Below are 24,004 nucleotides of genomic sequence, written 5' to 3' on the forward strand. Positions count from 1 at the left end.
TAATCTAGAAAATCTTATGGAGATTGTTGCCAATCTTGATTGCAATTGGCTAAGCATTTCAAATAAAAAAGATTAACAGAAGACGGACGGACGACGTACAACAGACTGACTCACAGTGATGGAAATAGCTCAAAATGACACTCTAGTCCAGGTGAGCTTAAAATAAGTTGTTGATTTCGTAAGTAATTGTTGTTTTATTGTTATATACTTCGTTCATGGAAACAATTATTACTGTGGATAAATACTAGTAGTTAATTCTATAATTTTCCGTTCAGTTCGGATAATTGCGAAAATTTCGGCCAATTATATGTCTATAATTTATATATTTTTAAACATATAAAGGTTTATATCTACTATAATTCATTTACAAATATAACTGTACATAATGTTACTAATTCCTCTGATATGAATGAAAAGTATACGTCTATGATGCAGTGCTCAAATATACAAATACATTACAGAAATTTAATGATCCAAACACCAGTCTCAATTAATAAACAGACGTCCTTACACTAATTCAAACTTGACAATTGATGAACTATTGATGTCTGCTGTTATTTAACACCAATCAAAACTATATTCATATTAAGTTCCAGAAAAGGCGCTTAATTACTTTCCAACCACTGTATAAATTCCTATTGTCCAAAAATGATCATTAGGATGTTTAGTTATAGATTAAACCAGTTTCTTAATTTACAGTCCTCATACGATAAGTGATTTTTGACAAAATTTCTGAAATCCGATATAAAATTCTTCATTTTGTCATAGATATCGCAAATGCCCATACTAATTAATTGGTTTGTTTACTCGTTTGGGCCTTATAAAACTGGCCATTTAAAGCTGACTATGCGATATGGGCTTTGCTCATTGTTGAAGGCCGTACGGTGACCTATAGTTGTTAATTTGTTGTGTCATTTAGTCTCTCTTGATGAGTTGTCTCATTGACGAACCACATCTTCTTTTTATATATACAGTATAGTTTTTTCATTGTTGTCATTGAAATTTGATCACTCCAGATAAAAATTGTCTCATTAGCAACGTGCCACGTTTCTTTTTTATATAATTTGAATCCGATAAATAATTGAATAATGTTTTTGATTAAACTATTAAATATTGATATTTTATCCAAATACAAGAATGGGTTCTAACACAATCTGGTTATTGCATAACTCCCCAAATCAATTAAAAATGTGTTGTTTAACTGTGTAATATGAAGATATGAGATAATAAATTTTTTCATACATCATAAAATTTATATACATGTTAGCCATATCGGTAATATCTTGACATCACATTTTACTTTTGAAGTCGATTGAGCCCAGTAACAAGTGAATTATCATGCTAGCACGCAAACTGTATATTCGTATCCTATTTGAATCAACTGATATGACATTTTCCCTGTTTTTGTCAAAAATTCGGCCTTATTTTCTAGTATTTAAATGTTTTTCTTTATCACATGTTTTGCGTTGTATATAAAAGAACTATACTTACAGAGCGAATTCGTTTAAATGTGTCCTTATCAACGTTCGAAAAAATATTGCATTCAGGATTAGAAAGTATCTTGAACGCTATAGCACAATGATGATTTTCTAGTGGTGAAATATCGTTATATCGAATGGCAAGCTCTGTTCGTGCATTGATCTGATACCTGAAATCATAAGAATTTTGTTTTCTAAATGAAGATAACTACAAAAAATAGTATAATATAACATTTAAATATCCTCAAAAGTTATTAGAAGTTTGTGCAGTGAAAAACGTACATGATAATTATAAACGATGAAAAAGGGCTTCGAAATGACAAAACTAAGGAATATGTAGCACTTTCATTTATCAAAAATATTATGTATAAACGCTTACTTTTTTCTACATTGAAAGAACCTAATGCGGCTTTCACACAGTGACGATTATTGCTCCCGTTTGAAATCAGACAGCGATAAGACAAGAAAAGTAAAAACGTTGGATTACTATCTTCAATGATCTGGAGTGTCCTATTATTGTCTGAACGCTGTAGTATACGTTCGTAACAGATTCCTGCGGATCGGAGAGATCGGCCAAGCACCCCGACAGTTAGGTGCGTCCCGTAACATTCGGCAAAACTCATTCGATTTTGTCTAGTCGGATTAGAATCGTGATTATGTCGTGACAGAGCCTACTGTATCGGATCAAAATCATAACAATGTTCTGTGTTTTCTGAACAGTGTCATATGGAACGGGCATGATCTTGAGAGATTTGAAATTACTGTTTTTTTGCCGATTGAGTCTAGATTGCATCCCAAATGCAAACCGTCTTTGACAAAATCGTTCCAGAACAGTCCCGTCATAACTACGAAATTCGGCAATAATATCCTAGTCTGAGTCAAGACAAAGCCGTTTGCAATGCGGTGTAGCAGACTGTGATAGGATTGCGTTCCGACAGTACCTGATCAACCCAATTATGGCGACAATTTTCTAACGCATATCTTCTGTCAGCGTCGGTTCACTGTCTGGTCACTGTCTGATGTCTGTCAAATCGCATTCGGCAGAATCAGGACGCTTTCAGGATATATTCTGTCGTTTTTAATAGTGGGGAAAGATGCAAATCGGATTATAATCGGATTGAGAACGGGATAATCGGGACAAGTTCGGATGGAAACGGCTGAATTTGGACGCTTCATGAACAATATCTGATTGTTGTCGTGATTAAATAAATGTTTGAATTAACAAGATCTTGATCAGACTTTAAAAAAATTATTATAGGGAATGCTCCTAACAAGGACGGCAGTAAACGTCGTGAATGTGCGACCCTAGCTTTACACAAATGGAAATTAATTGTCAGGCTCTAAAGTGAAACTTAAAACGATATCATTCTATACATATGTTGTCAATTCTTTTTTATTTCATGTCCTTTGATTGTAAATTACAAATTCACGTAAAAGAGGGGTGAGAAAGAAAGAATCAAAAGATTAAACTGGTTAATTTCCTTACTTTTTAAGATGTAAGTCAAAACTTAATAGTGCGATATTGATATTAGGGGGAAATCGAACATAACAGAATAAATCAAAATCTTACAAATGGGAAATTGTGAAATTAACAATTAAGAAATGAACAATAGGATATTGTCAATAAAGTTTTTATCTGACAACATGTTTTTAGGTCTTTGAATGAACTGTTTGCAAAGTTAAAAGAAGCAGCGACACCTACAATAATTTACATGCTACTCACGTGTTGTTATATCCCGGATGATCCAAATCGTGGCACACACATGCTGTCATAAGAATTCCAAGACTTTCCCTGGATATGTGGTCCCATAAACGACAAAGGTTTATCATTCCATACATCATTTGTGTCACACAAAAAGAATGTCGGAAGTTATGGAAAGGATTGTTTCTGTAATTTTCTTGAACACAGAGCTATGAAAAAAAAAATTAGTTCAATTAGTAATATGCATGTACCATTGCCCTTTAATTCAGACTTTATGCATTAATTAAACACTGACAACGAACTTACAATGAAAATAATTATTAAGAAAAGTTTGTATATAAGAACAGTCATCAATAATCATTACAACTGACAGTACTAAATCAGTAAAACAATTAACAGTCACACACTTCCTTAAATTGATAAATTGATAGGTGATTAACGCTGCCTCAGCATTTGATGCTATATCAAGTTGAAATATCCTTAGAATCTATCTCACTCGTTTGCAATTTCACACTTAGTATTCCTAACATCTCTCTTTTCATAATATTGTTCATAGAGATATAACATAGAACCAGGAAACAGGTTGGTTTTAATGTTTGCTTGTATCTGTCATAACATTACAAACCGAATACCAAATCATCATTTTTACAGTGATGTTGTTTATAAAACCCTTCATGATAAATATATCATATGAACTTATTGATCATTCGAATAAATTGGACTGTTAAAGCAACCATATTGATGATTATTATACTTTTTATGAGCACTAGGTCATGCACTGAGGGATATTTTGGTCTTGCAAAACTGCGGAAAATTGCTAAAATTTTATTTGAACAGGCTTTCAGTAACTGCGAATTCGCATCGATCGATAGTGTGTGCTTTTTCCAACATGGTTTAGTCACATCTTTCATGTGAATGTCCCTAGTCTGGAGCATGATAGTCAGTGGATGCTGTCTGTCTTTTTTTGTGTTAGCCATTTGTGGCATAGATCTGATCTGGATCTGATTCGGCATGGGATTTAATCGGTAACGGAAACTGTACAGTGATCTGCAGTTGTTGACATCGTCGTCTTTTGCTTTGAGGTTGTCAGTTGTCAATCAAGTAGATGAGTTTGACCTTTTGACTTTGCCATTTGATAAGGGAATTTCCGTTTTGAATGTTCATTGGAGTTTGATATTTTTGTTATTTACTTACTCCTGTTTTTAAAAAAGTACATGGAAGATTTTATTAATCAATTGCAGTGCTTTATAAAAGGAATTGTCGGATTGAACGACATTCCTTTTTGTATTTTGAAATTAATCTTCCAGATATCAGTAAGTATATACCCTTCCAGAACATCTAGATAACCCCAGTTCGTGTCGCTAAGTCTTTAGTTTAATATGTTGTGTCTTGTGTACTATTATTTGTCTGTTTGTCTTTTTCTTTTTTAGCCATGGCGTTGTCAGTTTTTTTCGGTCTATGAGTTTGACTGTCCCTTTAGTATCTTTCGTCCCCTTTTTATAAGAACATCAGTCCCCCGAAAATCATTCTTTAAATTGTCTTCGGTGCATAACGTATAACTTACAATCCATCGCTTAAGAGTAATTGGATTTATGCTAAACTCTGCTACTAATCCAAGTTCGTGATACATATGCTCCATCAAACTAAGCATCTGTAACAACAAATAAAACATTTGATTTTAGATCATATCTCTGAAACTTCTAAACAAAACAATTCTTTGCATATTTAAAGAAAAAAAAACAAGAAAATAAAATTCGGCTATAATATCATAGGTTTTTCTTTTTATATAACGATCAATTGGTGTTTTTCACTTTACTCTCTTAAAAGAAACAATAAATGGAACGAATACAAATGGCTTTTATAGTTTTAACAAGCACTTTAAAAAAATGGTAAAATTTACCAAGTCTGTGTTTTTCGCACGTATACAGTTTTAGCCTTTCTGACATGTATAACAGAATCTTTTCTGTGAAGATAGTATTGGTTATCTGAATATAATCAACTTTATCAATTGCAGAGCTTCCGACTATTCTTCACAACTTCAAAACATAGAGCATCGGAAATATATAATTTTATGGCATGTCAAACTGCATTAGCTGTCGAGATCTTAATGCAACACGTTGTTTGTAATGGTTGTAATTAATAATTCACATTTAAACATAAATGCTATAATGATGTATTGAATGTTTAAATTATTTGTAATTACTTCATTTCTTGCAAACATCAGGAACGAAAATTTGAGCATAGCTCTCATATATAAATTAGAAGATGGTTTGATAACAAGAGTTTTTCCATCATATCGCTTGTTCATTTTGTCATTTTGAATGTCAAATAATTTTAATTGAAAGTCGTATGGGCTATCTGTCTAATTTATGCCATACATCATGGTGCCAAATTGCTCTAGACAACGGTAAAATTAGATAATTTTATCTTGTGAAATAAAAAAAAACCACTCTACCTCATTAGGTTCCCAATGCCAGATATCAAATGTTGGCTGCTTCAGGTAGTCTGTTGTCTCATGTGATAATGTGTACTACAAAATAAGAACAAATTTATGCATTCAGATATTGATTTATGATTTATGACGTTAGCATTTTCTAACAGCGGTATACTAATGCTGCCTTTATTTTTTATAATACAATGCACAATAAAGTAAAGCAAATACATAATTTCGACACTAGAAAACCAAATTGTTTATGAAAAACAAAGGTTGTTGATCTCTTTTGGTTAAAACGAAATATTTTACCTGCGGTAACAGTTTGTAAAAAAGTAATCTCGAAACGTTGATACATGTTAGCTATACAATTCCGAGATTAACAAATTATTTGAAATCGAATATCAAATTTATACAATACACGTTTAGATCGCTACTCATTTTCAAAATAACAAGTTTTTTTTATAACATAATTATATATTGATAGATGATTAATAAAGGAACCAAAAGAGCGAACAGAATATATAGGTACGTGTGCTTGTTCTCGAGATATTAGCAATTGAAATTTTGACGGGACAACGTTCTCTCTTGATTTTTCATAGCTAAATCATTGACAAGTCAAAGTTCTCAAAAACTGTTAAAAAATAACAAAAGACTTTTACAGATGGCTCATAATTATATATGTAAAAAAGAATAATAAAAAGAAAAATGGGTGTTAATAGGCAAATCATTTTAAGGTCATGAAATTGATAAAACCAGAGGATTCCGAAAATCTGACAGAAATATCAAAACATGATAAGGGAACATCATTAAGCCAAAAAGATTTAAATTTTAAATGTTATTGCCCTAGAAACTTATACAGTTTATGGAAGTCATCAACTTAAATTTTAGTAAGTAGAGTCCATTCTTGGGACAGTGTTACAAATAGACCAAAAGGAATAGATAGTTTTTACAATTCTTTTATTTTCTTGAATCACTTAAACTTGATAAAAAAAATATGTCACTCTAAAAAGTTGTTAGTAAATTATAAATTCCTATTAAATAACATATCATCTTGAAAAAAATCCACAATTGCTACAAAACACAATTTAAGGTCATACTATAGACTTTTGTTTTAGTGAGAGTCAATTCATCTTGAAAAAAATCCACAATTGCTACAAAACACAATTTAAGGTCATACTATAGACTTTTGTTTTAGTGAGAGTCAATTGTTATCTTTTTGTTATATATCTATAAGATATACAATTTGGAATTTCGAAAATCATTAAGATACATATATCATACATTCGATATTCCAAAACAGTTTATCATGATTTACCGGATTTGTTATCACATAAGCAACACGACGGGTGCCACATGTGGAGCAGGATCTGCTTACCCTTCCGGAGTACCTGAGATCACTCCTAGTTTTTTGGTGGGGTTCGTGTTGTTTATTCTTTAGTTTTCTATGTTGTGTCATGTGTGCTGTTGTTTGTTTGTCTTTTTCATTTTTAGCCATGGCGTTGTCAGTTTGTTTTAGATTTATGAGTTTGACTGTCCGTTTGGTGTCTTTCGTCCCTCTTTCAAGAGTGCAGAATTTATAACAAATCCTTAAACTAACAAATAATGGTCACCGTACGGCAAAACTTTATTCTCATAAATACATGGGACGAAACCAAAAAGTAAAATCAGCGAATACAAACGGTGAGTAGAACTGTACACACATAAAAAAAAATAAAATGATCCTTTAAACACAAATAAAAAACACGTGAAATGACCCATTTATACCCATTTATAATTCAATAGGTAATTCACTTTGATTAATATAATATATTATAGTTGACTATGCGGTATGGGCTTTGCTCATTGTTGTAGGCCGTACGTTGACCTATAGTTGTTAATATCTGCGCCATTTTAGTCTCTTGTGGACAGTTGTCTCATTGGCAATCATACAACATCTTCTTTTTTATATCTATGTAGCTTAGAAGTCACATATATGTTAGAACTTTATTTTGCCAGCTTTACACAATTATTACAAACAAAAAGGAAAACATGTTATTACATCCTTTTCGTGAAATTTTATTCTGGTATCTTTGATGAGTGTTTTCATTGCCATTTAAAAGAAAGCCTTGGCATTACCAAATTACTAACTTAGGAATCCGGATAGTAGAAATAAGAATAATGCATTTGCCAAACAAATGACAACCTCTTCTGACCACTAAATAAGATCCGATCCTTAATATATATTGCAAATTGTCTTAAATTGCTGATTCACATGTTTCTAAATTTTGAATAGATTGTTTTGTAATCAAGTCTCACGAGAGTTGACGTTACTTAATAATTATGTGTTTATGTCCGTCATTTTTTATTTTACATTTCTTCACTTATCACTTTGTTGCGTGCTGTCGTTTTTGTTCACTCTTTCCAACATGTATATTTCATTAGCATGAAAGCTTCTAACATCTGATAAAAATAATACTATTTCCGGTACAATATTGCTAGAACTTTACTTTCCGTGCTTCTAGAATAAATCTGATGGAGAATGTTAAGAATTTATGATTACAATACAAATAACGACGTAAGTTACTCGAACAAAGGTATCTTAAATAAACTCATTATAGATTCCAGGATTGAAATTTCATTTACACCAGACACGTATTTCGTCTACAAAAGATTCATCAGTGACGCCATAAAGGTTGAAAAGTTAAAACGGCCAAAGTACAAATTGGAAGAGCATTGAGGATAAAAATTTCTTAAAAGTTTTAAGAAACTCATCTGCTGATGAAATGTTATTTGCTCAGATATTTGTATACTTTTAGTTTTTGATCATTTTTTTTATATTCGTAATAAGATTTTTATCCTGCAGCTTCTACCGTTCTTAAAAGGTACATTTCATATATTTATCGATAAAACAAAATTGCTTTATGTCGTTTTTATGTGTGTGATTCAAATAGATATATGTGTATTTGTTTTTACTTAAATTAAGTTCCATTACAAAGATAAATCCTAATAAATGTTCTATCACTGTTTTTGCAGGAGACGGACAAATAATATAGACTATCTTCAAAAGATACTTTTTTTTTGTGACGTAAATAATCATAATTGTTGGTTTTAAATCCTATCTTTTAAGTATTTAATTTCAATATTGATTCAAGTTTATTAATGTAATTTTCATTTTTGGACCTTCAAATGTTAGTGCAAATGAACAGATTTTAGCAGAGAAAAAAAACCAGCACAATTGTGCGGTAAAAGGCCTTTCAACATCGATGTGTATGTTAATCATTATCTAGAGACCTACTACAAACGTTGAAATCGGTGCTTATACAATTATTAATGTGTTTCCTTTTTTCATCTTAACGAATTATGAACTCTAATAATCAAAATTATTACTGTTAGTTTTGTAATCTAAATGAGCATCTTAAAGATTTTAAAACTTATTATTTTATACGTTAAAATCTAGTTAAGAAACCGTAAACTTATATTCTACATTAAAATCTAGTTTAGAAAACTTAAACTTATTTCCAACATTAAAATCTAGTTTAGAAACCTTGAACTTATATTCTACATGAAAATCTATTTCAGAAACCTTAAACTTATTTTCTACATTAAAATGTAATTATAAATACAAAATAAAAACTAATTCATGCGGAAAGAGTGCTTCTATTTTTCTATTTTCACAAGGAAAAAAACGTTGTTAACAAAACCACATCATTTATTCACACTTTCAGTGTTTGTGGAATTAATCACTGCCTTTTCATTCAAGATGTCTAGCTAAACTCCGGAATAATGTTCAATAGAAAAAAAAATGGTGATACATGTTCAAATTAGGCTAATGATGGTAATGAAGACTGTATCGCACTAAAGTGGAGAAGGTGTTATGAGACTCCTTAAATAATCAATAAAGCTCATTCTTTTTGTGATTGAGGAAAATTATTTTTCGGCATTAAATGAACTCATTAATTCACGTTTTTCATAATACAGGAACATGTTTTTCCTTTGCCATTTATTTCTGTTTGGTAACTATTTTAAAATTGCATTATGCATCAGTATTGGTGTATTGGAGAATAAGTTATATACAATTTTTGAAATATATTAATAATCATGAAGTTCTTTTTAAAAATTAGATATATACATGTCTGTAGAAACGTAGGATACCGATTTTCTCGAACACGATACGGGTTTTCTAAATAACCTTTATCAGGTTCTAGCCATTACGGATGTTAAGATAATAAAAGTGATAAACGTCAGGTAGCGTTGAACCAAACAGCAAAGCAACCATTGTAAACAAAAATAAAGAATTAAATTTCTTCAATGTCTATTGTATGTTTTTTTCTTTGTTAATTATAATTCGTGTTAATACCTTTGGATAAGATGGAACATCTCTTTTTAAACTGATCTTCGTCTCATCGCTCACCGAACTGTAAAAAGGATCAACACCATATCCATATACTAGTGGTCTGGAAGCCGAAAATGATGAGTGAAATGAAACAAACTAAACCATAAAAACACAGGATAACCACAATATAAAAACGCAAGACATATCTAAACACATTCAAATAAATAAAACCAAAGATTTATACACAATAATAAAAACAATAATGAAACAAACATATTATACAAAATTTTAATCCATTTCCCCTGTCTTTTGTATGCATATATAAAAAAAATAGGGTATCATAATGAAACAGTATTCCCCATTACAAGCATATATCTTAGCGCTACCGAATTAAACAATTATGTTTTAGAGTACAGTCTTTTACACCGTAGTCCGATTTCCAAAATGTTGAATATTAGAAGGATTGCAAGACGAATAAAAACGAGGAAAGACAGAGAAAAACATAACATTTATCACAAAGACATGCAGACATATACATAACTGAAAATATTTATCAGACACCATATGTTTGTGTCATATCACCAATTCAACCAATAAGAATCGACAACATATCATATGCAAAGGGAGGCATAATCTGACAAGACAGTTTTCTTGATTTAGTTATCATTTCTGAAACTTACAACTAAATTTGCAATAATTTAACTTTTGCTGATCGAAAAAAATATTTATGATCATTTTCAGCCAAAATCAACTTGTCCATAACTTTAGGGTAGATGTACATGATAGATAGAACTCATATTAAACGTTTTTATCAGACCAGAGTGCTTTTTTAGTAGAATGTAATTTCTGAAACGTACGTTATTTACCCTACATTAGATAAAAATTGTAAATCAGAAATGAGATGCGTGTAGCAGTTTGAATACACATGCTTATTATGAAGTTATTAAGAAACTTAAGTTAAAATATTATGAGAGCCTTTACTTTGACAGTTGAAAGTTTGATTGCACATAAAAATATCAATGGTGATATGATGATACCTGAACTAGAAAGGTAAAAATTTAAAAAAAATTTTAAGACTTACACCAATGACTATATACAAAACTACCAAACTTACATATAATCCCATACACTGTCCAAGAATTTAGTTTTTGCTTTGAATTATAAAATAATATTTACTGAGAAATTCCATGTCAATAATTGTACAAAAAAAGGTGTAAAGCAGAATGTCTCATGGTGTATTGGGGAGTGATGCACTCTATTCGCTTTTCTAGATTGACCTTCATCTGGAAAAATTGCTGAAAGTTTTGTTTAATTGACATCCATTTTATATATATTCTTATTTGTCAATCAATTTTTCTCAAATTAAGTTAAGAAAAGGGGGGGTGTAGGGATGTCAGTGAAAAAACTATATATAATTAAGTGTGTTATCCTACATTGAACTTTTGATGTTGCCCCTTATAGTTTGAAAGGCACCCCAGTTAGAATGTTTAAATTAATGACTTTACGAAAAACTTTTTTTCCAATTTGCTGCAAAATTTACTGCTGGTTAAAAACAGAATTTGCTATTTTGACATCGAACCATATTACCACTCGTTGTTATGACAACAAATGTTGCTAATACTTGCAATACTGATGATTATTAGTAATGTTGTAAACTGATGCCAATATAATATGATACATTATCATCCAACGTATTAAATTACTGTTGATGGATATGGACAGAATGAGAAGTGTGGTAAAGGCTAATGGCTGAGAAATACAAAGACAAAATAATCCAAAAATATTAAGTCTTACCAATAAGACAAGTGTCTATACAAATTTCAAGATCTAAATTGTCCCACTTCTAGATAATTTGTCATTAAATTCAACAAAGGTATAAAACTAACATTGACATTGTTACCCCGATTTTATTTTTTGTCCATAGATTTACGAGTTTTGAACAGCGGTATACTACTGTTGCCTTTATTGACCTAATTCTAGATAATATTTTACATAGTTACCCAACTCCCTAGGAAAATACCTGCATGATTTAGCTATGGTCGAACAGGTTCATGATAAAGCTGGTACATCAACGTGGTACAGTTGCAAATATGTATAATTTTAACCGATTTAATTGAAATGTACAGTTTATAGTTTTGAACCAATCAAATCATACCGTTTTTTAGTTAATGTTGGTACATAATCAGGGATGGAAAAGTTTTACAATGTTACCGGTAGTATTTATGCTATGCATTTAGGTTTATTTTTTTATTTCGATGTACACTACGACTGACTTTATTATTATCAATTCCCTGTTATGTTTAGCAACTTTCTAATCTCATTTTTGACATTTGGCTGCCATGTTAGTTGTTTATCATTTGATGATAGTAAATAGATATAGGAAGATTTGGTGTGAGTAGAACCGTTATTATTATTTTCTTAAGATAGATTTTACCATGTTTAATGGTGGCGACCGTGTTATTATATTCAGATCTTGTTCTGAGTTTAAGAGCTTATTGTGCATTTTCCTGTCTGTATGATATTATGAACAATATTTTTCCTTTATTATTAATTACTGTTAGTCCTACACTAATGTATAATTGAAGTTCCCACTTTTAAGTACTTTTATTTTTACAGATGTCACGTTCATGAAAATGTTTGAACATTTAAAAGTTTTCTAAGTACTCCTGGTGTCGCAATATACTGATTGTTTAAGATACCCAAACGCAATGGTTTTCAGGTCTCTATATTCACTTACAATGACTTCAGGACACAACAACAAAAGCATGCGAAAATATACAGAAAATAAAAATATAAAAAAGATGGCGATGATGAGTGATGAAACATATACATTCTGCTTCTTAAGATCACAACAACTACTTTTTTCAACCAATAGTTGTACCATGGCTTATATTAGCCTATTGCAATTAAACATAATGATTATCAGTATAAAACATTCGAAATAACATATACAAATCACAAGACAAAATGACAAATACATAGATATTTATAAGTGCCTATTAAAAAAGGCACAACATGAATAGTTTAAAACCTTTAGCTTCTACGGCAAGTATAAAAACATAATTTGGCATGAATAGTGCAGTAATTAAAAGGTTTCTAAATCTAATTCGTTCTAATCAGTTTGCTGACGTATCAATTGAAGACATTATCAAAAGTTTTTCATAAAACTTCAGTGTTCGTATCTGAATACACTTTTATGTTGTAATTTATTCCAAAAAGATCATGTTGGATTTTTTTCAAGGAATTGTCACATTTGGTATATAAAAACAAATGATGACATTTTTGAACCAATTATAACGTTCTATTCCTGATAAAAAAAATTGAAAACCCGGAAATTTCCAAATAACCTTGGATAAATATGACAATTGCGCATGTGCATAACATTTTTTTGAATTAGAAAAAAATATCTACCAGCACAAAATGGAATGAGGCGGGGTGGGGGGTGGGGGTGGGGAGGTGGGGACTATGACGAATTCGACTCGAAAAATAAATCGTAAAGATAGTTTAGTGTTAAATGCATGGACAATGATACATATTAGAAAACAGCATGATTAGATCGAAAGTGCAAATGCATCAGTCAATTTGTAAAGGCATGCCGAATTTGCTTTAATTGTAGGTACCGTGTGAATTGAATGTTCAAGCATGTGAATTCAGGATAAATAACATTAGAAACACAATGAATTAAGAGTGATTGTGAATGCAAGGTATATTGCATATTCGTGACAAAAGCATTGTATAATTCAAAACAAAATATAAGCGTACATTTTCAGTTTGGAGGCTCGATTAAGGATACAGCACAGAACAGAACGTAGACATGGCAAAAGCAATATCATCTGATAGTATAGAAATTATCTTAACAATCGATATTTCTACCATTTAGTTTCATATTTGTGTCAAATTACATTTTTTTAGTGTACTTTTCTGCACTGTAAATGTAAATATTTCTATAGTCCTTTTCAAGCTAATTTATCTAAGGGTATTTTTGATAACTTTAGTTTGTATGACATCGTCGCTTACTCTTAAATATATGTTGTTATGTAGTTTAGTCAGTTCGCTTACCTAATTCTGTTGAAGTCAACAAATTTCTTTTGTGCTGTCCATATTTGGTCTTTAATCTCTGATATATCTCGCTTACATTTCTCAATTTCTACAGATTTAAGCCCTTCGACTGACAAAAAAGTAGACTAAGTTGTAATATGACACCTTTTTATGATCAGTTATATCGATAAAGAAATAATCTAAAACCTTTATATTACCAACAACAATTTTTCGTAGCACACAGTAAAGATTTATTAAGGAAACATTTTTGACAAAACATTTATATAAGTCGTTATAAAACTTCGTTTACAAATGTTTAATAATCACCGATAAGTAAACAGTAATTGTAGTTAGAAATGCTTGTCTACCTTTTGTATCGTATAACAGAAAAACCATAAAATCGAAACAATTCACTGATCATTTTTATTTGAAACAATTTGAACATTCAGAAATCGCCATGGTGCTATGAGCTTAAAATCCTTTTTATATTTGTATTCTTACCCTTTTTCAATAACAGTTTTAAAATATTTGAATTGTTGAGATAAAAAGGGGTCCCGGTCCTAGTTTTATCTTGTATCGTAGCAAAAATAGAAAAGTTATATGTACATAATGAGTTGTTTACTTTTCTGACTTGGCTAGAGGTATATGGGAGGATTGAGATCTCATAAACATGTTTAACCCCGGCGCATTTTTGTGCCTGCCCCAAGTCAGGAGCCTCTGGCCTTTGTTAGTCTTGTATTATTTAATTTTAGTTTTTTGTGTACAATTTCGAGTTTAGTATGGCGTTCATTATCACTGAACTAGTATATATATTTGTTTAGGGGCCAGCTGAAGGACGCTTCCGGGTGCAGGAATTTCTCGCTGCATTGAAGACCTGTTGGTGACCTTCTGCTGTTGTCTGTTCTATGGTCGGGTTGTTGTCTCTTTGACACATTCCCCATTTCTATTCTCAATTTTATTGTGAAGTAAATTTAAATGAGATAACAACAGAACGACATATAGAACCAACAGAAATATGAAGGTCATCTATGGGCTTAAGCATCAAACAAAATTAATTATAAAGGGATGTAACTCTAAAATCAAGAAAATGCTTAATTATGAAATTATGCATGCTCTTTTTACTATATATTAAAAACGTTATGATAATAATAAAATTATTTTTAGTCTAGGGACTGTTAAGAACTTGAAATTGTATAAACATTTTTTGTTGAAGACAAAGTTTTAATTTAAGTGACTTTTCGTTATCTTTGATATGGGAGGATGTGTCAATAACGTGCACCCTTTATCTCCTTCAATACATTAGTAAATACAATTACTTACTTTCCATTTTTCGTTCCAATGCAGTAAGTCTCGAAGATATATCAGATTTAAGCTCTTCCATTTTAAATACTCTAGAAAATAAATTTAAAGGCATTATTGTGCATTCAAATTATAATTGAGCAAACAAGTATTTGAAAGTCCACATACAAAATATAAAAGTAAGAAAACGAAACTCCTTGATTAAAAGAAAATATTAATCTTCTACTTTTATAATTTCCCAGTTACAATTATATGATCAATAGCGTAACATTTGTATGTCAAAACAAGTTTCATTATTTTAATGTTAATTTTTATCTTCTATGTGTTACTTTAAAGACAGATATTTAACTATGACGGGGAAAGCATATTATAATAAAAATAAATCCTTTAAAATATAATCAGTATCTCCATTATTTCTAATTATAACAAACCAAGCTCAATGCACTTGTAGTTTTGGAGATTAAAAAAGGTTCATATCTGGATAACCTGGGTTTTTTTTTCACATTTTACACTAATCAAATCATGACGGCTTTCACATGTACAGTTGAATAGCGCAGAAGTGGTAAACGGTTCTTATTATTAAACTCCCATGTGTATAGACATGAAAAAAGTAAAATAGCAATTAAAACATGCAGGATAAAACAAAAAAAGGAGAAAACTTTATCAACTAAAAATAATGTTGAATAATAGTAATGAAAAGGCCACAATCGCTTCTTTGTCAAACTGTAGTAAATCTTATAACGGTAGAGGTTTTTTTCAAATTGTAGTTTAGCAACAAAATTTGAAGAAAAAAATGCTTAAATAAGTTCTAAACACGGGAAAGCAAATTAAAGATAGTACAACCTTCATTGTATATAATCTTCATAAACGTGTTCTTGTAAAACGTGTTCATAGCATTTTTGACTTAGTTAATCTAGTTATTTCACAGATTCGACGATCGCCTTCTTTCAAAATCCTTAATTAAGTATATTATTCTAAAAATAATCCATAAATTATATACCAAGATACATGAAGTCATCCGTGCTCAGTCTTAATTGTGGTTTTCCGTAATCGTTTCCATAAAAAGTAGAGGATATGAAAAAAGAGTCCAATAAGAATATAAAAAGTCAGGATTTCTTATTTAAGGATATTATATTAAATATAAATATGTTCGTTTTCAATACATATAAATAGAACAACACTTAACATGGAATATCGCTTCAGTAATATGATATTGCATGTTTTATCACAGTTGAAACTAAAGAATAACAATGATCAGTGTACAATATAACTCACGATGCACTATCTGTAAGAGTTAGTCTAATAAAGAGGAGATACACAATGAGTCATGCTGTAAATTCCACCGCTTTTCATCTAATACTCGTAACAATAGCGTACAAAACATATCCATGTATTTTCATTGAAAATTACTGTAATTTTTAACCAAAACAAACTAATTTTGCAAATTTACCAGTTTCCACTTGAGGCAACGATTGTGACCTTTTCGTTACTTCAGTTTTGTTTTATAATTTTCATTCGTAAGATTGTCTATTAAATATTACGCAGAAAAGGAATAATCCTGAAGGTGTCATTACTATCTCTTGGAATCTAAAAGCATTTCATTAATAGTAATCCAATGTTTAAGTAAACTTTAAATTCCTCCCCAAGAGATTCCAACGGAAAATCAACATTTGCATTAAGAGCACTCAATAAACTTGTTAAAACAAATTACTATTACAAATAAAAAAATCAAACAACACTTTTTAAAATTTCATGCCGTTGAAGCGCTTTTCTGGATTAACATTAATCAGGATCGTGCAAAGCAGAATATTTAAAAGCCGATGATGTATAAAAACAGAAACAGCTGGAGAGCTAAAGCCAAATTCATCTTAGGTCAATTTTGCCTGAGGGAGTTGAAACCTTAGTTTCTTTAAATTATAAATATATAAACGGTCAATTGAGAGGTATATTTATGACTCTATAAAATTTAGGTTTGATCTAATTAATGTTATATAAATAACAGAAAAAAAGAAAAATCCCTATCCTTCAAAAATGCTTACAATATACTGACGAAATACATGGTTTCATACGTACCCCGTTATTTAGATTAGATTATTATTTGTTAAAATAATAATAAAAAAATGATTGGTTACCTGTTGAATTGTTCTGTGACGGTTGTCAGTACCTGAGCAATGACTTCATTATCACCTGAAACAGAATTATAATGTTACATATTGCTGTTCTATGTAATGGGGTTAAAAACAGAAAACCCACACATACACACGGGATTATATATCTGTGTATTTTTTGCTCTTCGCGTGTGTTAAACACGAATGGAATAAAATTGTTCCAACACATTATTCTACTTGTATAAAATTCAGAAAATTGAGCATTACCATAGACTCTGGGATTAAATGAAATATGTGGAACATAAAGTCCTAAATCAGCCAAGCACAGACGTCAGTTTAGGACATGCGAGGAACTGTAACATACCGAGGTATGCGGACAACAGTATTACGTTTGGTGCTTTCTGATTTGGTTATTTAAACATAATTTGACTTTCTGATGTGTAACTACAAAATACGTTCGTTTGCAATACGTAAATTGGCTTTCTGATGTGTTACTACAAAATACGTAAATTGGCAATGTTTCATAATAAACATCAACATGTCTGCAATAATTTACTTGTTTTCTTTTTTCGAACAGAATTGATTTTTCATGCTAACGCCATGATTTATTTAATTCAAAAACAATGGTATGTATTCAGGCAAATCAAAGCTGCTATAAAAAAGTCTCATTTATCTCTATAACAGCAAGGTATATTCCGTCATAGGATTTTATTTCAATATCTATTGCAACAGTTTCATAAGGTTAAATGGTTAGAAGCAATTTCATCAGAAGTAAAGGTGTCATTAACTCAAACGAATAAACTACTTGCTAAAACATTTAAAAGAAATTATAATCAATACGTTTAAAATGCTGCCGTCAGTAGACATATTCATATGATAAGAAATTGCCTATTGGGATTGCAAATCACTAAGTAGATATAAGAAGATGTGGTATGAGTGCCAATGAGACAAATCTCCATCAAAGTCACTATTTGTAAAATGTAAACGATTATAGGCCAAAGCACATTTAAGAAAGAATGAAACCAGTAATGAAGTGTGATCTGAATTCAAAACAAGAGCTGTCAAAATGACAGTAAACCGGATTCTTTAACATTTATTTGTGTTCTGGCATTTATCAATATTACAAGGACCAAAACTCCTAACAGGTAAAATTTATGATTATCAATATCAAACTTGACTTCCATGTTGTCAACAATAACAACATATAAACTAGATAAAAAATGACCCTCTAGCAGGACAAACTGTGTGCCCTTAATGCATAAAGTAAGAAAAAATTACTAAGTCCACCTACCTAGGATTTTGAAAATATCTAAAAAAAATGAATGAATTGTATGGTTTTCAAATGGAAAGGCAAAACTTTCAAGAACCGTAACTCCTGAACGGTAAAAGTCAAAATCGTCATTATTGAACTTGACCTCCATTTTGTTGTCAGTAACAACATATTAAAATTTTAAAAGGTTAAGTTGACTGGTTCATGAGTAAATGCACGGACACGAGATTTTTTAAACTTTCAAGAACCGTAACTCCTGAACGGTAAAAGTAAAAATCGTCATTATTGAACTTGACCTCCGTTATGTTGTCAGTAACAACATATTAAAATTTTAAAAGGTTTGGTTGAACGCTTCATGAGTAAATGCACGGACAACATTTGGTTGCCGAAACGCCCGCCCGCCAGGCCGCCCGGCCGCCCGTCGTACATCCCCAAATTAATAACCGACATTTTTGACACCAAAATCCGGTTAAAAATTAAACAAAATAACATTGAACTCCAAAAAAATAAGTCCATAAAAACTAACTAAATCAAACGTTATGAATGAACAAATAATGGTTTATGTTAAATAGTGCTATCATATCTCCACTTTCCATTGGACGATATTACACATTTGAAAGTTTGAATAAGGTTATCGTGGCAGTCACATTGTTCAATATATTAACGATCGTCTAAATTTTCAACATGCACATTGCTTCGTTGTCGGCATTTGCTGATAAATTAACACCATTGTATAAATCTGACAAATAATGATTTTAATCAGATGATAGCTATTATGTTGATTCGGTGTCAGAATCACGACTTAATTTCCTACATATATCAATCCGGTTTGTATTAATAACTTAACCCATATTGTACTCATTTTGTGTCAATTGAAACTCGGTGAGCTGTGTTTTAATCGGCTTGTTGAATAAGTGAGCTGTGTTCATATTGACATTAAATGAAACCGGAAATGACGTCAAATGTATGAAAAATATGGCACCTGCTGTCGGAGGAAAATTAACAAATATTTATTAAAACGTACCAAATTTATGACCTTGTTTTACTTTTTTGAAAGTACAATAAATGAAAATAATACTGTCTAAATTTCGTGTATTCGAAACGCATTTGTTGAGGGATTTCAGACCGACTTATGTCTTGTGGACATCTCCAAATTCAATTCACCATACCATACTTTACCATTTACATGGATTAATAAGTAAGGTCTGTAGTATTGATTTGAATGAAAGATCAAGTTGCAAAAAGTAATTATTTGCTTGATGTTTAAATGCGTTTACTGAAATATTGTACTTTTATATGTTATTGCATTTAATTGTATTCAAATTAACTTACCTGACGTAGGAGCTGTGTCCTTGATGGCTACTTTGTAAGGCAATCTGAAGTTGAAATAATTGTTATGAATATGATACAAACAAAATATCAAATCTGAAGTTGTATTAAACAGTTTAAATTTAAATGGCATAAAGAAAACAGAAATTTAAATTGATATTCAGAAAATTTAATAATAAAAAACGTAACAAATCTCATCATGAAGAACATATAATTACTTTACAACTGCTGTGTTATTAATCATAAAGCTACGTTTCATTGATTCATATAAACAAGGAATAGCCAATTATCAACATAAAACAAAACGTATTAATGTATGGTAACCCTGGATGACCAAATCACCTCTTCTTTAAAAGTATAAGATCTGTTATTAAGATCTTTTATTGACTAAATGGCAAATATATGATATATTGAAATATAAAATTGTCATAGAGACAACAACCAGACCAAAGAGCAGACAATATCGAGGGACTTCAATGAATCGAGAAAATCCTGCATCCGGAGGTGGGCTTTAGCTGGCCCTATAAAAACTTTGGACTAGTTCAGTCAAACTAAACCCCAAACATACAAGACTAACAAAGCCAAGAGCCTCGATTAACAAAAACAAATAACGACTATATTTTTTGTCCGTTTCAAGATATAATTTGTAACTCCGATATTTTGGGACACACATTTTATTAAAAATTCAATCAAATTTGTAATGTTTAACAACAAGAAACGATAAAACTTAAGGTTTAAAGTAGATAATAAGTAGAGACTTTTTGAGACAGAATAATCTAATTATAATTTGCCAAAATGAAGATTTTACTCTGCTTTTTTCAAAAATTAAATAAAAAGTATGGGTCACCGTGCTATTTTTCAAACTATGAGTCGTTCAAAATTGCCTAAATTTGGTCATAGATTGTTCATGAAAAAACACATTTGTGTGCATAAAAATTCTATGAGATATAATTGTGAAATAAATTGTGAGAAGATATGTTTTATTATATGTTTTAAGAAAATGAAAAGAAAAAATGGTTTCACCGAACTTGTTTTCTTGCTACAAGTTAAAAAAATCCCTATTAGTCCAGTATATTTTTTTTTATTAAAAGAGTTATCTCCCCTTAAGTGGCTCATTTGAAAAATGATTCTAAAAACAAACAAAAATGGTATTTGTTTAAATATCTTGAATAATACAATAAATCACCAAGTTTTCTTTATATAAATAAACAGTCTAACCATTAAATTGTAAATCTGTTACCAAATTAGCAGATTTGGGTAAATAACAAGACCGAATTTATACTGTGATTGTACAATCCAAAATGGCGGTATACCATGAATCTTCCTTAAAATATGTTCCTCTTGACGTTTTGTGTTCGTGTTGCTAAGCTTTAAGTTTAAAGGTTTATTTTATAGTGATTTGTTTGTCTTCTAGCAGTCCTTCGTTTTTAAACAATATCGTTGTTACCTTCTCTCACGTAACGATTGAACTACCGTACATTAAAGGCTACCAAAATTCAAGGGCTTTTGATTTTAACCTTCATTTGGAATGATTAAACTTAAGACAATTAGCGAAGACCAGGAATGAAGCAATAAGGGTTTGTGTGAATCAAGTAAAGCGTTCGAACGAATGAAATTAGAAAAAAGTGATATTTTGCTCTTTTATCAGCACCGATTCGCTACTACTGCTGATGAACTGTTAGTCACGAGGATATTATAGGCTCAGTATCGAATGATGATAATGGGAGTTTTAAACGACATTGACTGGCTATACAGACCTCAGACCTCTCAAAGTTGGTCATAAGTTTTCTTTAGAAAGATCAATCAAGAAATCGTTTCGAAAGATAGAAACATACATAGTGTTATTTCAATGAATATGTAGAGTGGTATAAGATAACAAAAGGGACGTCGAAATCAACCTGACAACGCAATGGAAATAAATAAACAGATCATAAGACAAAAAACGTATGCAAAACACAGATTGAGAGTTATGTAAATAGAACCAAGCAGTAGAGCAGTCACAAATCCAATGTAGGTCAATTAATGATTCGTTACTATTTATAAATATGTTGTTCGGTATCGAAAAATGTATAATCAATTTAATGTTTAATAATTTTTTTGCACTTTAATTTCATCCTACGATGTCTCGATGACATATTTGTTTTACTAAATCAAAGTCTAAAAGACAGATAGCATGCATATGTTTCTACGGAAATTCATTATATCCATCAATATTGGACATTAAAATTGATGATCAAGTTGTTTCAGTAATTAGAAAACAATGCATGGTGCTTAAGGATATTGAAGCATTTTATTGATATGTTCATATGCAATGTTTATATAACATATGACCTTGAAATTTTCATCGACGTTTGTAAAAGTGTATTGGAAAAAACAAGAATGTGTCCAAAGTATACGGATGCCACACTAGCACTATTATTTTTCTATGTTCCGGGGACTGAGAAATTGGTATAAAAACTCTAATTTGGTATTAAAATAAGAAGGATCATATCATAGGGAACATGTGTACTAAGTATGAAGTTGATTGGACTTCAACTTCATCTAAAATTACCTTGACCAAAATCTTTTACCTTGAAGAGGGACAAACAAACGGACGGACAGACGAACGGACGCACAGACCAGTAAACATAATGCCCCTCTACTATCGTAGTTGGGGCATAAAAACAGAATGACAAATTTTCTAAGCCTGTATACTCTTCATATCAAGTCAATAGATTTTTGGCTTTACTTTTTGTTCTTTTTTTTTATTTAAGCTCTTCAATTTCTTTTAATAAGTTTCAGATTTGCAAATATGTTGTCCTGAAGTAAAATTGATTCTGTAGGTTTTGCTGAATAATTTTGTTTTTTGAAAATTGTAATAATCAACTTAAATCTGATTAAAGGCCGGCTCTCTGTTTGGCAGACATAAAAAGTATCTGTTTTCCAGATAGCTATAAAAAACCAATATTGTTGACTATCGTGTACAGTTTATTTTTGGTTGTGTTCCCGATTATCATTACATGAATGACAGTTTTGAATTGTATAAAATAAACGCCCTGAATACGTATGTAGTCTTTGTTTTGTATTTTCCGTACAATGGAAATAAAACTCATAATAAAGAATATTGAATACAAACTAAAAACAACACCTACTACCCCAAAGAATAAAAAAAAATCGACTGATTGATTTATCAAATCTTTTATCATAAGATTATTACTCGCAGCAGTGTAACTCACCCATTTGAGTTCATTGGCATTGTAGGAGCCAATGACACGTGAGCTCCTTGGCAGTCTTTCAGTGATATTTCACAGAATCTAAAAATAGAACAATCAAATAAATGATATCATAAACCATTATTTCATAATAAGAAAAACTTCTAACAGATATTATTATGAAAATACCATAGCTTCTCAGACAAATATTGTATTTTGTGAGAATTCGACATTTTGAAATAAAATATATTTTCTTATTGAAAGCGTCATTGATTCTTGACTGGATAAGTGTACTTGACAGCACACACATGTTTAACATTATTCTGACGCATTTCCTACCATAAGTTTTGTTTTTCTACAAAAGACTTTCCGTTTACGTTTTTATTGCATAATATTTCTTGAAATAATTTATACCTTAAGTTGGCTCTGATAAATGGGTAAATTTATGGGATTAAGGTAAATTCATGGCATACCGCCATCTTGGATTGTACTATCGCAGGACACAATCAGTTTTGCTATTTGCCCAAATCTGCAAATTTGTAGACAGATGTGCAATTTTATTCGTTAGACTGTTTATTTATATGAAATAATTTGCTGATTGATTTCAGTATCCAAATATTTAAACAAATACCAAATATTTGTGTTCAAAAATCAATGTTTTTACAACTAATCTATTTTAGGGGGATAACTCTTATAGTAAAAAATTTATTCTGGACTGATAGGGAAATAGACAAAAGAGGGACGAAAGATACCAAAGGGACAGTCAAACTCATAAATCTAAAACAAACTGACAACGCCATGGCTAAAAATTAAAAAAGACAAACAAAAAACAGCACACATGAC

At 30.7% G+C, this 24,004-nt stretch overlaps 1 protein-coding gene across 6 annotated transcripts in view; it reads right to left on the minus strand.

Moving 5' to 3' along the window:
- The window catches only part of LOC143078835 (high affinity cGMP-specific 3',5'-cyclic phosphodiesterase 9A-like), a 53,440-nt gene that overhangs the window by 9,699 nt on the left and 19,737 nt on the right, over window positions 1–24,004 (minus strand). For 3 of the 6 annotated variants that reach the window (XM_076253825.1, XM_076253824.1, XM_076253826.1), the window contains exons 3-13: window positions 23,186–23,263; window positions 19,974–20,017; window positions 17,396–17,450; window positions 16,539–16,562; window positions 15,285–15,355; window positions 13,986–14,094; window positions 9,951–10,047; window positions 5,636–5,710; window positions 4,745–4,831; window positions 3,202–3,389; window positions 1,492–1,648 (exon numbers count right to left, since the gene is read on the minus strand). In XM_076253825.1, the coding sequence (XP_076109940.1) occupies window positions 1,492–1,648; window positions 3,202–3,389; window positions 4,745–4,831; window positions 5,636–5,710; window positions 9,951–10,047; window positions 13,986–14,094; window positions 15,285–15,355; window positions 16,539–16,562; window positions 17,396–17,450; window positions 19,974–20,017; window positions 23,186–23,263 (985 nt within the window). The remainder of the gene's footprint in view (window positions 1–1,491; window positions 1,649–3,201; window positions 3,390–4,744; window positions 4,832–5,635; window positions 5,711–9,950; window positions 10,048–13,985; window positions 14,095–15,284; window positions 15,356–16,538; window positions 16,563–17,395; window positions 17,451–19,973; window positions 20,018–23,185; window positions 23,264–24,004) is intronic. The other 3 variants (XM_076253828.1, XM_076253829.1, XM_076253827.1) reach the window with 3 other exon arrangements.

Source organism: Mytilus galloprovincialis, chromosome 6 (assembly GCF_965363235.1).
Source record: "Mytilus galloprovincialis chromosome 6, xbMytGall1.hap1.1, whole genome shotgun sequence".
Classification (NCBI taxonomy): domain Eukaryota; kingdom Metazoa; phylum Mollusca; class Bivalvia; order Mytilida; family Mytilidae; genus Mytilus; species Mytilus galloprovincialis.